Source organism: Oncorhynchus mykiss, chromosome 11 (genome assembly GCF_013265735.2).
Source record: "Oncorhynchus mykiss isolate Arlee chromosome 11, USDA_OmykA_1.1, whole genome shotgun sequence".
In the NCBI taxonomy this organism is placed as follows: domain Eukaryota; kingdom Metazoa; phylum Chordata; class Actinopteri; order Salmoniformes; family Salmonidae; genus Oncorhynchus; species Oncorhynchus mykiss.
In genome coordinates this window covers 78985855-79001688 of record NC_048575.1, presented here as the reverse complement: position 1 = coordinate 79001688, position 15834 = coordinate 78985855, and the positions used below count along the sequence as shown (strand labels likewise).

Sequence of the window (15834 nt, the reverse complement as noted above, 5' to 3'; positions counted from 1 at the left end):
AAAAAACAATAGAACTCATCGTGAGGGGACGCAGTGGCTCGTGGGTCTGGGTACCATCGTCAATAACCCCACCACCCTCAGAGCATCTTTAGCAACTCCCCTCGTGACAGAGAGAAGAATAAAACAGGTTTTAAAGTACTGCCCTGAACCTTAGAAAACACAAACCGTAATAGTAATTTTCCTTGCAGTCAAACATGATACACCTACATTTGTCTTTGCTAAATACATTCCAGCGAGATATTATAATTTTGTGTCATCTATTACCAAAAACAAAGATGAGGAAAATGGCTTTAAGAGCCGTTTTAAGAACAGTAACTACAGAATTCAAAATAACTCAAGATGGCCGCCGGTCAACTCACCACGGAAACGTTGTCCTAAACCAATGGGAGTGTCAGTTGCAGTTCTGCTCACCATAACATGTTCTAGTCATTCTGATTTGATGAGCAGGATTCCTGGCATACGGGGCGGCAGGTAGCCTAGTGGTTAGAGCGTTGGACTAGGACCCGGAAGGTGGCTGGATCGAATCACTGAGCTGACAAGGTAAAAGTCTGTTGTTCTGCCCCTGAGCAAGGCAGTTAACCCACTGTTCCCTGGGTGCTGTGGATGTTGATTAAGGCAGCCCCCACACCTCTCTGATTCAGAGGGGTTGGGTTAAATGTAGAAGACACATTTCAGTTGAATACATTCAGTTGGACAACTGGCTAGGTATCCCCTTTTCCTAGTACTGGTGTAAAAAGTCATTTCAATGGAGATTCTCAATTGACCTGTTTTTGAAATGTTTTTTTGTTGTTGTTCTAAGACGAGGCTTAATCTGTGTCAGGGAAACCTTCCCAATGGATTCTGTGCTCACCATAACAGGTTCCTTGCTGTGTGTAGTAGCCTTGGTCACAGTCTGGGACACAGAGTCCATCTCTGAGGAGGTGAGACGGGTCAGAACACCACACACAGTCCTGCTGGCTCGGCCCTGAGCACACTGAACAGGATGCATGGCAACCTGGTGGAGAGATAGAGAGAAATATAGAGAGAGGGGGGGTGAGAGAGAGAGTGTCAGAGAGAGAGAGAGAGAGAGAGAAAGAGAGAGAGAGAGAGAGAGAGAGAGAGAGAAAGAGAGAGAGAGAGAGGAAAAATATAAATATGGAAGAGATCATACACTGGATACACTGTAGGATATAATGTAGGATATACTGTTGGTTACACTGTAGGATATACTGTTGGTTACACTGTAGGATATAATGTAGGATATACTGTAGGATATACTGTAGGATATACTGTAGGATATACTGTTGGTTACACTGTAGGATATACTGAAGGATATACTGTTGGTTACACTGTAGGATATACTGTAGGATATACTGTTGGTTACACTGTAGGATATACTGTATATTCAGCATCTAAAAGGTTAATCCACACCTGCCCTAACTCAGTGGATATACTGTAGGAAACACCATCCTGGATGGTGAACCAAACCAGGAGGAGAAACATAACCTCTCTCTGGATGGTGAACCAAACCAGGAAGAGAAACATAACCTCTATCTGGATGGGGAACCAAACCAGGAAGAGAAACATAACCTCTCTCTGGATGGTGAACCAAACCAGGAAGAGAAACATAACCTCTGGATGGTGAACCAAACCAGGAAGAGAAACATAACCTCTCTCTGGATGGGGAACCAAACCAGGAAGAGAAACATAACCTCTCTCTGGATGGGGAACCAAACCAGGAAGAGAAACATAACCTCTCTCTGGATGGGGAACCAAACCAGGAAGAGAAACATAACCTCTCTCTGGATGGGGAACCAAACCAGGAAGAGAAACATAACCTCTCTCTGGATGGGGAACCAAACCAGGAAGAGAAACATAATCTCTCTCTGGATGGTGAACCAAACCAGGAAGAGAAACATAACCTCTCTCTGGATGGTGAACCAAACCAGGAAGAGAAACATAACCTCTCTCTGGATGGTGAACCAAACCAGGAAGAGAAACATAACCTCTCTCTGGATGGTGAACCAAACCAGGAAGAGAAACATAACCTCTCTCTGGATGGGGAACCAAACCAGGAAGAGAAACATAACCTCTATCTGGATGGGGAACCAAACCAGGAGGAGAAACATAACCTCTCTCTGGATGGTGAACCAAACCAGGAAGAGAAACATAACCTCTCTCTGGATGGTGAACCAAACCAGGAAGAGAAACATAACCTCTCTCTGGATGGTGAACCAAACCAGGAAGAGAAACATAACCTCTCTCTGGATGGTGAACCAAACCAGGAAGAGAAACATAACCTCTATCTGGATGGTGAACCAAACCAGGAAGAGAAACATAACCTCTCTCTGGATGGTGAACCAAACCAGGAAGAGAAACATAACCTCTATCTGGATGGTGAACCAAACCAGGAAGAGAAACATAACCTCTCTCTGGATGGTGAACCAAACCAGGAAGAGAAACATAACCTCTCTCTGGATGGTGAACCAAACCAGGAAGAGAAACATAACCTCTCTCTGGATGGTGAACCAAACCAGGAGGTAAACAGAACCCGAGGTCACTTACTGGGGGTGTGTGTGTGTGTGCGAGCAAGCTGATTAAACTATGTGCATATTTATGTGTGACTATAAATCTTTGTAGGTGAATGTGTTTAGTATTTTAAGGGGTAAGTCCTTGGCTGTGACCCCGTCCTCGGATTTCCAATTCACACACTTGTAAAAAAATATATATATTTAACTAGGCAAGTCAGTTAAGAACAAATTCTTATTTTCAATGACGGTCTACCAGGGAACAGTGGGTTAATTGCATTGTTCAGGGGCAGAACGACAGATTTTTACCTTGTCAGCTCGGGGATTCAATCTAGCAACCTTTCGGACACTGGACCAACGCTCTAACCACTAGGCTACCTGCCGCCTCTACACTCTAACCACTAGGCTACCTGCCGCCTCCACACTCTAACCACTAGGCTACCTGCCGCCTCTACACTCTAACCACTAGGCTACCTGCCGCCTCTACACTCTAATCACTAGGCTACCTGCCGCCTCTACACTCTAACCACTAGGCTACCTGCCGCCTCTACACTCTAACCACTAGGCTACCCTGCCGCCCCTACACTCTAACCACTAGGCTACCTGCCGCCTCCACACTCTAACCACTAGGCTACCTGCCGCCTCTACACTCTAACCACTAGGCTACCTGCCGCCTCTACACTCTAATCACTAGGCTACCTGCCGCCTCTACACTCTAACCACTAGGCTACCCTGCCGCCCCTACACTCTAACCACTAGGCTATCTGCCGCCTCCATACTCTAACCACTAGGCTACCTGCCGCCTCTACACTCTAACCACTAGGCTACCTGCCGCCACTACACTCTAACCACTAGGCTACCTGCTGTACCTACACTCTAACCACTAGGCTACCTGCCGCCTCTACACTCTAACCACTAGGCTACCTGCCGCCTCTACACTCTAACCACTAGGCTACCTGCCGCCTCCACACTCTAACCACTAGGCTACCTGCCGCCTCTACACTCTAACCACTAGGCTACCTGCCGCCTCTACACTCTAACCACTAGGCTACCTGCCGCCTCTACACTCTAACCACTAGGCTACCTGCCGCCTCTACACTCTAACCACTAGGCTACCCTGCCGCCCCTACACTCTAACCACTAGGCTACCTGCCGCCTCCACACTCTAACCACTAGGCTACCTGCCGCCTCTACACTCTAACCACTAGGCTACCTGCCGCCTCCACACTCTAACCACTAGGCTACCTGCCGCCTCTACACTCTAAACACTAGGCTACCTGCCGCCTCTACACTCTAACCACTAGGCTACCTGCCTCCCCATTGTGTAGTATGGAAATAGGCCAGTTCTGAGAGGGAGTGACGGCAGGGCAGTAGTTGATTCTAGTACAGCCAGAGATTCATAAACCGGGTGTGAAGGAAGGAGAACTCTGGGGACCAAATGCAGACAGAGCAATGCAGAGAGTTCTTCAAGAAAACACACACACACACAAGCATGCACTGACACACACACACACACACACACACACACACACACACACACACACACACACACACACACACACACACACACACACACACACACACACACAGTCCCCATTCTGTGTGAAAAGTTTATCTCAGCTGGTAATCACGACAGTTTGAGGTACCGCAAAGGGGAGATGGACATAACAATTGACATTGTTAAAATTATGTGGAATAACCAATCACGAAGGGGCATCTCCAGCTGTGAACTCTATAGAACGTTCCAGAGAACCACGGTGAATGTGGCTGTACATCAAATGTTGAAATGGTAAAACATTTTAACAAATTTGGGAATTTTGACAACATTACCGTCATTTCAACGCACTTGATACATTATCTAGACAGCTGCATGTGGAGCAGGACACACTGACTCACTACATTGTTCTATTATCCAGACAGCTGCATATGGAGCAGGACCCACTGACTCACTACATTGTTCTATTATCCAGACAGCTGCATGAGGAGCAGGACCCACTGACTCACTACATTGTTCTATTATCCAGACAGCTGCATGTGGAGCAGGACCCACTGACTCACTACATTGTTCTATTATCCAGACAGCTGCATGTGGAGCAGGACCCACTGACTCACTACATTGTTCTATTATCCAGACAGCTGCATGTGGAGCAGGACCCACTAACTCACTACATTGTTCTATTATCCAGACAGCTGCTGGTCACTCTGAACTGATTGGGACAGCTGCATGTGGAGCAGGACCCACTGACTCACTACATTGTTCTATTATCCAGACAGCTGCATGTGGAGCAGGACCCACTGACTCACTACATTGTTCTATTATCCAGACAGCTGCATGTGGAGCAGGACCCACTGACTCACTACATTGCTCTATTATCCAGGCAAGCTGCATGTGGAGCAGGACCCACTGACTCACTACATTTTTCTATTATCTAGACAAGCTGCATGTGGAGCAGGACCCACTGACTCACTACATTGTTATATTATCCAGACAGCTGCTGGTCACTCTGAACTGATTTAGACAGCTGCATGTGGAGCAGGACCCACTGACTCACTACATTGTTCTCTTATCCAGACATCTGCTGGTCACTCTGAACTGATTGGGACAGCTGCATGTGGAGCAGGACCCACTGACTCACTACATTGTTCTAGTATTTAGACAGCTGCATGTGTAGCAGGACCCACTGACTCACTACATTGTTCTATTATCCAGACAGCTGCATGAGGAGCAGGACACACTGACTCACTACATTGTTCTATTATCCAGACAAGCTGCATGTGGAGCAGGACCCACTGACTCACTACATTGTTCTATTATCCAGACAGCTGCATGCGGAGCAGGACCCACTGACTCACTACATTGTTCTATTATCCAGACAAGCTGCATGTGGAGCAGGACCCACTGACTCACTACATTGCTCTATTATCCAGACAAGCTGCATGTGGAGCAGGACCCACTGACTCACTACATGGTTCTATTATCTAGACAAGCTGCATGTGGAGCAGGACCCACTGACTCACTACATTGTTATATTATCCAGACAGCTGCTGGTCACTCTGAACTGATTGGGACAGCTGCATGAGGAGCAGGACACACTGACTCACTACATTGTTCTATTATCCAGACAGCTGTATGTGGAGCAGGACCCACTGACTCACTACATTGTTCTATTATCCAGACAGCTGCATGTGGAGCAGGACCCACTGACTCACTACATTGTTCTATTATCCAGACAGCTGCATGTGGAGCAGGACCCACTGACTCACTACATTGTTCTATTATCCAGACAAGCTGCATGTGGAGCAGGACCCACTGACTCACTACATTGTTATATTATCCAGACAGCTGCATGTAGAGCAGGACCCACTGACTCACTACATTGTTATATTATCCAGACAGCTGCATGAGGAGCAGGACCCACTGACTCACTACATTGTTCTATTATCCAGACAGCTGCATGAGGAGCAGGACCCACTGACTCACTACATTGTTCTATTATCCAGACAGCTGCATGTAGAGCAGGACCCCCTGACTCACTACATTGTTATATTATCCAGACAGCTGCATGTGGAGCAGGACCCACTGACTAACTACATTGTTATATTATCCAGACAGCTGCTGGTCACTCTGAACTGATTGGGACAGCTGCATGAGGAGCAGGACACACTGACTCACTACATTGTTCTATTATCCAGACAGCTGCATGTGGAGCAGGACCCACTGACTCACTACATTGTTATATTATCCAGACAGCTGCATGTGGAGCAGGACCCACTGACTCACTACATTGTTCTCTTATCCAGACAAGCTGCATGTGGAGCAGGACCCACTGACTCACTACATTGCTCTATTATCCAGACAAGTTGCATGTGGAGCAGGACCCACTGACTCACTACATTGTTCTATTATCTAGACAAGCTGCATGTGGAGCAGGACCCACTGACTCACTACATTGTTATATTATCCAGACAGCTGCTGGTCACTCTGAACTGATTGGGACAGCTGCATGAGGAGCAGGACACACTGACTCACTACATTGTTCTATTATCCAGACAGCTGCATGTGGAGCAGGACCCACTGACTCACTACATTGTTCTATTATCCAGACAAGCTGCATGTGGAGCAGGACCCACTGACTCACTACATTGTTCTATTATCCAGACAGCTGCATGAGGAGCAGGATCCACTGACTCACTACATTGTTCTATTATCCAGACAAGCTGCATGTGGAGCAGGACCCACTGACTCACTACATTGTTCTATTATCTAGACAAGCTGCATGTGGAGCAGGACCCACTGACTCACTACATTGTTATATTATCCAGACAGCTGCATGTAGAGCAGGACCCACTGACTCACTACATTGTTCTATTATCCAGACAGCTGCATGAGGAGCAGGACCCACTGACTCACTACATTGTTCTATTATCCAGACAGCTGCATGTGGAGCAGGACCCACTGACTCACTACATTGTTCTATTATCCAGACAGCTGCATGAGGAGCAGGACCCACTGACTCACTACATTGTTATATTATCCAGACAGCTGCATGTGGAGCAGGACCCACTGACTCACTACATTGTTCTATTATCCAGACAGCTGCATGTGGAGCAGGACCCACTGACTCACTACATTGTTCTATTATCCAGACAGCTGCATGAGGAGCAGGACCCACTGACTCACTACATTGTTCTATTATCCAGACAGCTGCATGTAGAGCAGGACCCACTGACTCACTACATTGTTCTATTATCCAGACAGCTGCATGAGGAGCAGGACCCACTGACTCACTACATTGTTCTATTATCCAGACAATGAGAACTCCTAAATATCTGTTGACTGTCGTGGACTCTTATGACTAAAGTCACTTTTATTTGTACCCGTGAGAGTAAAAAGAGTAAAATGTCTCTTCTCAGCACTTACAACCAATGTTCTACTCTGAGATGCTTTTGTGGATACAGGCCCAGGCCTCCACTCAAGCCTTTTTCCATCCAGCCAGCCTGCAGATATTGCTTTACTTACAAAGCCTCATCTAAGGAAATAATTGAAGCTGATGAAAAATGTATCACCACATTGGAGAAAAACAAGATTCTATTTTGGGTTCTGATGGAGTGTGACAGTTGAACTAAGCTCATGAGGCATTTATAAGTTATATTCTTCAACAATCAATGGATATACAGCACCAGCTGTTTACGATTGGATACACCTACTCATTCAAAGGTTTTACTTTATTTTTTACTATTTTCTACATTGTAGAATAATAGTGAAGACACAAAAACGATGTAAATAACACATATGGAATCATGAAGTAACCAAAAAAGTGTTAAACAAATCAAAATATATATTTTTTACTACTATCCCCAAGGTTGGGAAGGAGACACATGTACTCCCCTTAACCTGACGATTATATCTACTATCCCCAAGGTTTGGAAGGAGACACATGTACTACCCCTAACCTGACAATTATATCTACTATCCCCAAGGTTTGGAAGGAGCCTCATGTACTCTCCATTCACAAAGGTGGTGACCCTTGTGACCTAAATAATTATAGGCCTATTTCAAAATGTTCTCACCTAGCTAAAACATTAGAATCCTTGAATAATTCTCGGCTAGGAACTTTTAAATGTATTCTACATGTACATCAGTTGGGTTTTAGACCCATAGGTCTCTGCTGCATCTCTACTTGTTAATGATGTGCTTAACCGTATGGACAAAAAGGCAACACTGTGCTGCTCATCTTCATTGACCTGTCAAAGGCTTCCAATGCTGTTGATCACTCACTGCTAATTCAGAGCCTTGCCTCAATTGACCTAGACCAGGCTGCTTGTAAAACCAGTTTAAAAAGGACTTGAAAGATACAACTCTACTGAACATTACTGTATCTACTGATGGGGTTAAATCAGGTTTCCTGTATATTACGAAAGGTGTCCCGCAGGGGTCGATTCTGGGTCCTGTATTTTTTACCGTTTATGTTAACAATATTGAATATCTGTAAAACAAATGTAATCTCGCACTTGTATGCCGATGATACTGTTGTGTATTCTATTGCCCCCACAGTTGACCAGGCTCTATATGAACTACAGTCTGCCTTCATTGTATTACAAAAACATTGAATTGACCTGAATATAGTACTGAATGCAGATAAAATTAAGTTTATGTTGCTCTCTATGGAGGATAAAAATAACTCTGATGATTTATGGACTTTGGATGGTGTCCTTATTGATCGTGTCCCTGCTTACAAATATCTGGGCATCTGGATAGATGAAAAGCTGTCTTTTAAAAAAGCATATTGATGAGTTAATTAAAAAGCTGAGAACAAAAAAATGGTCTTCTTCTATAGAAATAGGTCAGGCCTCTCACTAAGTAGTAGAAGGAGAGGAGAAGAGGTGAGGGGAGATTAGGGGATGAGGACAGGATGAGAGGAGAGGAGAAGAGGTGAGAGGAGAGGATGAGAGGAGTGGAGATGAGGTGAGAGGAGAGGAGAAGAGGGGATGATGAGAGGAGAGGAGAAGAGGGGATACGGAGAAGATGAGAGGAGATGAGAAGAGGGGATGAGGAGAGGATGACAGGAGAAGAGGGGAGGAGAGGAGAAGAGGAGAGGATAGGATGAGATGAGATGAGATGGAGAGGAGAAGCGGGGATGAGGAGAGGATGAGATGAGAGAATGAGGAGAAGAGGGGAGAGGAGAAGAGGGGATGAGGAGAGCAGAAGAGGAGATGAGGAGGGGAGAATGAGGTTCCTTGGCACAATGCCCCTTCAGGAACATGTGGTCCATCCTCCCCCCTCCTTCCTCCTCCCCCTCCATCCTCTCCCCACTCCTCCATGTGGAGGGTTGGGGGGGTCCGGGGGTCATGGAACCCTTACAAAAACTTTACACACAAAAAAAACACCCTCCCCTCCTCTCTCTCTCTATCTTTTTTTCAGCACCCCACACCAACTCTAAACATCCGACCCAATTCTGACGCCCTCGCTATGGCATGCATGCCTGCTGCAAACCCCGTACCTCAGCCCCCATGAGTGGTCAGGCATGGCGTGGGCTCATGATGTAGGACTGATCTACTGGCGTGTTGAGGGATGGAGAGCAGCGTTACTGGGCCTTGTACCGTATGGATGCTGAGTGATTTATTCTGAATGTATCTTTGGCGAAAGGCCTTGTGCTATAGAGATGCAGAGTGATTTATTCTGAATGTATCTTTGGCTAAAGGCCTTGTGCCGTATGGATGCTGAGTGATTTATTCTGAATGTATCTTTGGCGAAAGGCCTTGTGCTATAGAGATGTTGAGTGATTTATTCTGAATGTATCTTTGGCTAAAGGCCTTGTGCCGTATGGATGCCGAGTTATTTATTCTGAATGTATCTTTGGCTAAAGGCCTTGTGCTATAGAGATGCAGAGTGATTTATTCTGAATGTATCTTTGGCTAAAGGCCTTGTGCTATAGAGATGCAGAGTGATTTATTCTGAATGTATCTTTGGCTAAAGGCCTTGTGCTATAGAGATGCAGAGTGATTTATTCTGAATGTATCTTTGGCTAAAGGCCTTGTGCCGTATGGATGCCGAGTGATTTATTCTGAATGTATCTTTGGCTAAAGGCCTTGTGGTATAGAGATGCCGAGTGATTTATTCTGAATGTATCTTTGGCTAAAGGCCTTGTGCCGTATGGATGCCGAGTTATTTATTCTGAATGTATCTTTGGCTAAAGGCCTTGTGCTATAGAGATGCAGAGTGATTTATTCTGAATGTATCTTTGGCTAAAGGCCTTGTGCTATAGAGATGCAGAGTGATTTATTCTGAATGTATCTTTGGCTAAAGGCCTTGTGCTATAGAGATGCAGAGTGATTTATTCTGAATGTATCTTTGGCTAAAGGCCTTGTGCTATAGAGATGCAGAGTGATTTATTCTGAATGTATCTTTGGCTAAAGGCCTTGTGCCGTATGGATGCCGAGTGATTTATTCTGAATGTATCTTTGGCTAAAGGCCTTGTGCCGTATGGATGCTGAGTGATTTATTCTGAATGTATCTTTGGCTAAAGGCCTTGTGCTATAGAGATGCAGAGTGATTTATTCTGAATGTATCTTTGGCTAAAGGCCTTGTGCTATAGAGATGCAGAGTGATTTATTCTGAATGTATCTTTGGCTAAAGGCCTTGTGCCGTATGGATGCTGAGTGATTTATTCTGAATGTATCTTTGGCTAAAGGCCTTGTGCTATAGAGATGCAGAGTGATTTATTCTGAATGTATCTTTGGCTAAAGGCCTTGTGCTATAGAGATGCAGAGTGATTTATTCTGAATGTATCTTTGGCTAAAGGCCTTGTGCTATAGAGATGTTGAGTGATTTATTCTGAATGTATCTTTGGCTAAAGGCCTTGTGCTATAGAGATGTTGAGTGATTTATTCTGAATGTATCTTTGGCTAAAGGCCTTGTGCTATAGAGATGTTGAGTGATTTATTCTGAATGTATCTTTGGCTAAAGGCCTTGTGCTATAGAGATGTTGAGTGATTTATTCTGAATGTATCTTTGGCTAAAGGCCTTGTGCTATAGAGATGTTGAGTGATTTATTCTGAATGTATCTTTGGCTAAAGGCCTTGTGCTATAGAGATGCAGAGTGATTTATTCTGAATGTATCTTTGGCTAAAGGCCTTGTGCCGTATGGATGCCGAGTGATTTATTCTGAATGTATCTTTGGCTAAAGGCCTTGTGCTATAGAGATGTTGAGTGATTTATTCTGAATGTATCTTTGGCTAAAGGCCTTGTGCCGTATGGATGCCGAGTGATTTATTCTGAATGTATCTTTGGCTAAAGGCCTTGTGCTATAGAGATGCAGAGTGATTTATTCTGAATGTATCTTTGGCTAAAGGCCTTGTGCCGTATGGATGCCGAGTGATTTATTCTGAATGTATCTTTGGCTAAAGGCGAGTAAGTACAGTAAGAAAGTACATTTTGACAGACTGCCTAAATCTACGGTTCTGTACGGTTTGGAGATTACAGACCGACATTTCCGACCTATATACCCCGACTTACAAGTCCTTCACACTCAGTCCTCCCCAGAGGATGCCTGTTACTGGAGAAAGCCCCAGCCTAAACCATTCTAATTGGCTCCTGAGAAGAGAGGAGCCCATTAGAGCCCTCTGTCTGCCTGCCAGTGGTCCAGTCTGGAGTTAGACTGGTAATTACTGGGAGAGGTCCAGTCTGGAGGTAGACTGGTAATTACTGGGAGAGGTCCAGTCTGGAGGTAGACTGATAATTACTGGGAGAGGTCCAGTCTGGAGGTAGACTGGTAATTACTGGGAGAGGTCCAGTCTGGAGGTAGACTGGTAATTACAGGGAGCGGTCCAGTCTGGTAATTACTGGGAGAGGTCCAGTCTGGAGTTAGACTGGTAATTACTGGGAGAGGTCCAGTTTGGAGGTAGACTGGTAATTACTGGGAGAGGTCCAGTCTGGAGGTAGACTGGTAATTACTGGGAGAGGTCCAGTCTGGAGGTAGACTGGTAATTACAGGGAGCGGTCCAGTCTGGTAATTACTGGGAGAGGTCCAGTCTGGCGTTAGACTGGTAATTACTGGGAGAGGTCCAGTCTGGAGGTAGACTGGTAATTACTGGGAGAGGTCCAGTCTGGAGGTAGACTGGTAATTACTGGGAGAGGTCCAGTCTGGAGGTAGACTGGTAATTACAGGGAGCGGTCCAGTCTGGTAATTACTGGGAGAGGTCCAGTCTGGAGTTAGACTGGTAATTACTGGGAGAGGTCCAGTCTGGAGTTATACTGGTAATTACTGGGAGAGGTCCAGTCTGGAGGTAGACTGGTAATTACTGGGAGAGGTCCAGTCTGGAGTTAGACTGGTAATTACAGGGAGCGGTCCAGTCTGGTAATTACTGGGAGAGGTCCAGTCTGGAGTTAGACTGGTAATAACTGGGAGAGGTCCAGTCTGGAGGTAGACTGGTAATTACTGGGAGAGGTCCAGTCTGGAGTTAGACTGGTAATAACTGGGAGAGGTCCGGTCTGGAGGTAGACTGGTAATATTTTTCTCTCTCTCTCTCTCTCTCTCTCTCTCTCTCTCTCTCTCTCTCTCTCTCTCTCTCTCTCTCTCTATATATATATATATATATATATATTTCTCTCTGTCCTTGACATGCCTCTGTTTGGTAATGGATTAAGGTGTTTGGGGCAGTAGCCCTGTCATTATTAGCTTGTCTTCAGTGAGGCCATTTTTATTCATGGCACCGAGATGTCTTAGTGCCACCAGACACCTGTCTGTCTTCCAGCCTGCCTGTCTGTCTGACTGTCTGTCTGTCTGAGTGTCTGTTTGTCTGTCTGCCTGCCTGTCTGAGTGTCCATATGCCTGCCTGTCTGCCTGCCTGCCTGCCTGCCTGTCTGTCTCATTGTCTGTCTGTCTCATTGTCTGTCTGTCTGTCTGTCTGTCTGTCTGTCTGTCTGTCTGTCTGTCTGTCTGTCTGTCTGTCTGTCTGTCTGTCTGAGTGTCTGTCTGTCTGTCTGTCTGTCTGTCTGTCTGTCTGTCTGTCTGTCTGTCTGTCTGTCTGTCTGTCTGTCTGTCTGAGTGTATGTTTGTCTGTCTGCCTGCCTGTCTGAGTGTCCATATGCCTACCTGTCTGCCTGCCTGCCTGCTTGCCTGCCTGTCTGTCTCATTGTCTGTCTGTCTCATTGTCTGTCTGTCTGTCTGTCTGTCTGTCTGTCTGTCTGTCTGTCTTTCTGTCTGTCTGTCTGTCTGTCTGAGTGTCTGTCTGTCTGTCTATTTGTCTGTCTACCTGCCCGCCTGTGTGTCTGTCTGTCTATCTGTCTGAGTGTCTGTCTGTCTGAGTGTCTGTCTGTCTGCCTGAGTGTCTGTCTGTCTGCCTGAGTGTCTGTCTGTCTGTCTGTCTGTCTCATTTTATGTCTGTCTGCCTGTCTGCCTGTCTGCCTATCTGTCTGTCTGTCTGCCTGTCTGTCTGTCTGTCTGTCTGTCTGTCTGTTCGTTCGTCTGTCTGTCTGCCTGTCTGCCTGCCTGCCTGTCTATCTCATTGTCTGTCTGTCTCATTGTCTGTCTGTCTGTCTGTCTGTCTGTCTGTCTGTCTGTCTGTCTGTCTGTCTGTCTGAGTGTCTGTCTGTCTGTCTGAGTGTCTGTCTGTCTGTCTGTCTGTCTGTCTGACTGTCTGTCTGTCTGATTGTCTGTTTGTCTGTCTGCCTGCCTGTCTGAGTGTCCATATGCCTGCCTGTCTGCCTGCCTGCCTGCCTGCCTGTCTGTCTCATTGTCTGTCTGTCTCATTGTCTTTCTGTCTGTCTGTCTGACTGTCTTTCTGTCTGTCTGTCTGTCTGTCTGAGTGTCTGTCTGTCTGTCTGTCTATTTGTCTGTCTACCTGCCCGCCTGTGTGTCTGTCTGTCTATCTGTCTGAGTGTCTGTCTGTCTGAGTGTCGGTCTGTCTGCCTGAGTGTCTGTCTGTCTGTCTGTCTCTCTGTCTCATTTTCTGTCTGTTTGTCTGTCTGTCTGTCTGTCTGTCTGTCTGTCTGTCTGTCCGTTTGAGTGCCTGTCTTTCTGTCTGTCTGCCTGTCTGTCTGCCTGCCTGTCTGTCTGTCTGTCTGTCTGTCTGTCTGTCTGTCTGTCTGTCTGTCTGTCTGTCTGTCTCTCTGTCTGTCTGTCTGTCTGTCTGTCTGTCTGTCTGCCTGCCTGCCTGTCTGAGTGTCCATATGCCTGCCGGTCTGTCTGTCTGTCTGCCTGCCTGTCTGAGTGTCCATATGCCTGCCGGTCTGTCTGTCTGTCTGTCTGTCTGTCTGTCTGTCTGTCTGTCTGTCTGTCTGTCTGTCTGTCTAAGTGCATATCTGTCTGTCTGTCTGCCTGCCTGTCAGTCTGATTGTCTGTCTGCCTACCTGTCTGGGTGTTTGGTGTTGTACTCTCACTGCCCTATTCCCATGCTTTACCAGTCTTGATGAATGGACTGAGAACTGCTGTTGTGTAAACCATTTCCATACACAATGGAGCAACTAAATCCAAACAACTGGCCAAGAAGGTTCCCATGGGAACCAGGTCGAGGGTCATTGACTTTGACCCTTTGTCCACAGTGACCATAACGTTGCATCATGCAGTAGTGATGCTAAGATATATACTCACTAAACCCCCCCCCACACACACAGACACAGATACAAATATAAATACTCACGCAGGCACTGTGTGTGGTCCTTGTAGGACCCCGGCTCACAGGTGGCCACGCACTGCCTGTTGTTTAATAGCAAGGACCCCCCACAAGAAGAGCATTCATAGTCTTTCTCACAGGTGGCACAGGACGACTGGCAGGCTGCAGGGAGAGAGAGGGGAGATGGGGAGGAGAGGGAGGAGGGGAGGGAGGGGGGAGGAGAGGGGAAGGAGAGGGAGGAGGGGAAGGAGGAGGAGAGGGGGAGAGGGAGGAGGGGAGGGAGGGTGAGAGGGGATGGAGAGGAAGGGGGAGGGAGGAGAGGGAGGAGGGGAGGGGTAGGGAGGAGAGGGGAAGGAGAGGGAGGAGGGGAGGGGGAGGGAGGAGAAGGGAAGGAAAAGGAGGAGGGGAGGGGGAGGGAGGAGGGGAGGGGGAGGGAGGAGGGGAGGGGGAGGGAGGAGAAGAAGGAGGAGGAGAGGGGGGAGAGGGAGGAGGGGAGGGGGAGGAGAGGAGGAGAAGGAGGAGGAGAGGGGTAGGGAGGAGAGGGGAAGGAGAGGGAGGAGGGAAGGGGGAGGGAGGAGAAGGGAAGGAAAATGAGGAGGGGAGGGGGAGGGAGGAGGGGAGGGGGAGGGAGGAGAAGAAGGAGGAGGAGAGGGGGGAGAGGGAGGAGGGGAGAGGAGGGAGGAGGAGAAGGAGGAGGAGAGGGGGGAGAGGGAGGAGGGGAGGGAGGGGGGAGGAGAGGGGAAGGAGAGGGAGGAGGGGAGGGAGAGGGAGGAGGAGATGGAGGAGGAGAGGGGGGAGGGAGGGTGAGAGGGGATGGGAGGGCAGAGGGAGGGAGGAGAGGGGAAGGAGAGGGAGGAGGGGAGGGGGAGGGAGGAGAAGGGAAGTAGAGGGAGGAGGGAGGGGGAGGGAGGAGAAGGGAAGGAGAGGGAGGAGGGGAGGGGGAGGGAGGAGAAGGGAAGGAAAAGGAGGAGGGGAAGGGGAGGGAGGAGGGGAGGGGGAGGGAGGAGGGGAGGGGGAGGGAGGAGAAGAAGGAGGAGGAGAGGGGGGAGAGGGAGGAGGGGAGGGGGAGGGAGGAGGAGAAGGAGGAGGAGAGGGGTAGGGAGGAGAGGGGAAGGAGAGGGAGGAGGGGAGGGGGAGGGAGGAGAAGGGAAGGAAAATGAGGAGGGGAGGGGGAGGGAGGAGGGGAGGGGGAGGGAGGAGAAGAAGGAGAAGG

General features: G+C 47.6%; 1 protein-coding gene across 3 annotated transcripts in view; it reads right to left on the bottom strand.

The window, feature by feature from the left end:
* The window catches only part of fras1 (Fraser extracellular matrix complex subunit 1), a 352007-nt gene that overhangs the window by 165665 nt on the left and 170508 nt on the right, over positions 1–15834 (bottom strand). For all 3 annotated transcript variants that reach the window (XM_036936462.1, XM_036936463.1, XM_036936464.1), the window contains exons 13-14: positions 14649–14783; positions 851–994 (exon numbers count right to left, since the gene is read on the bottom strand). In XM_036936462.1, coding sequence (XP_036792357.1) covers positions 851–994; positions 14649–14783 — 279 coding nt within the window. The remainder of the gene's footprint in view (positions 1–850; positions 995–14648; positions 14784–15834) is intronic.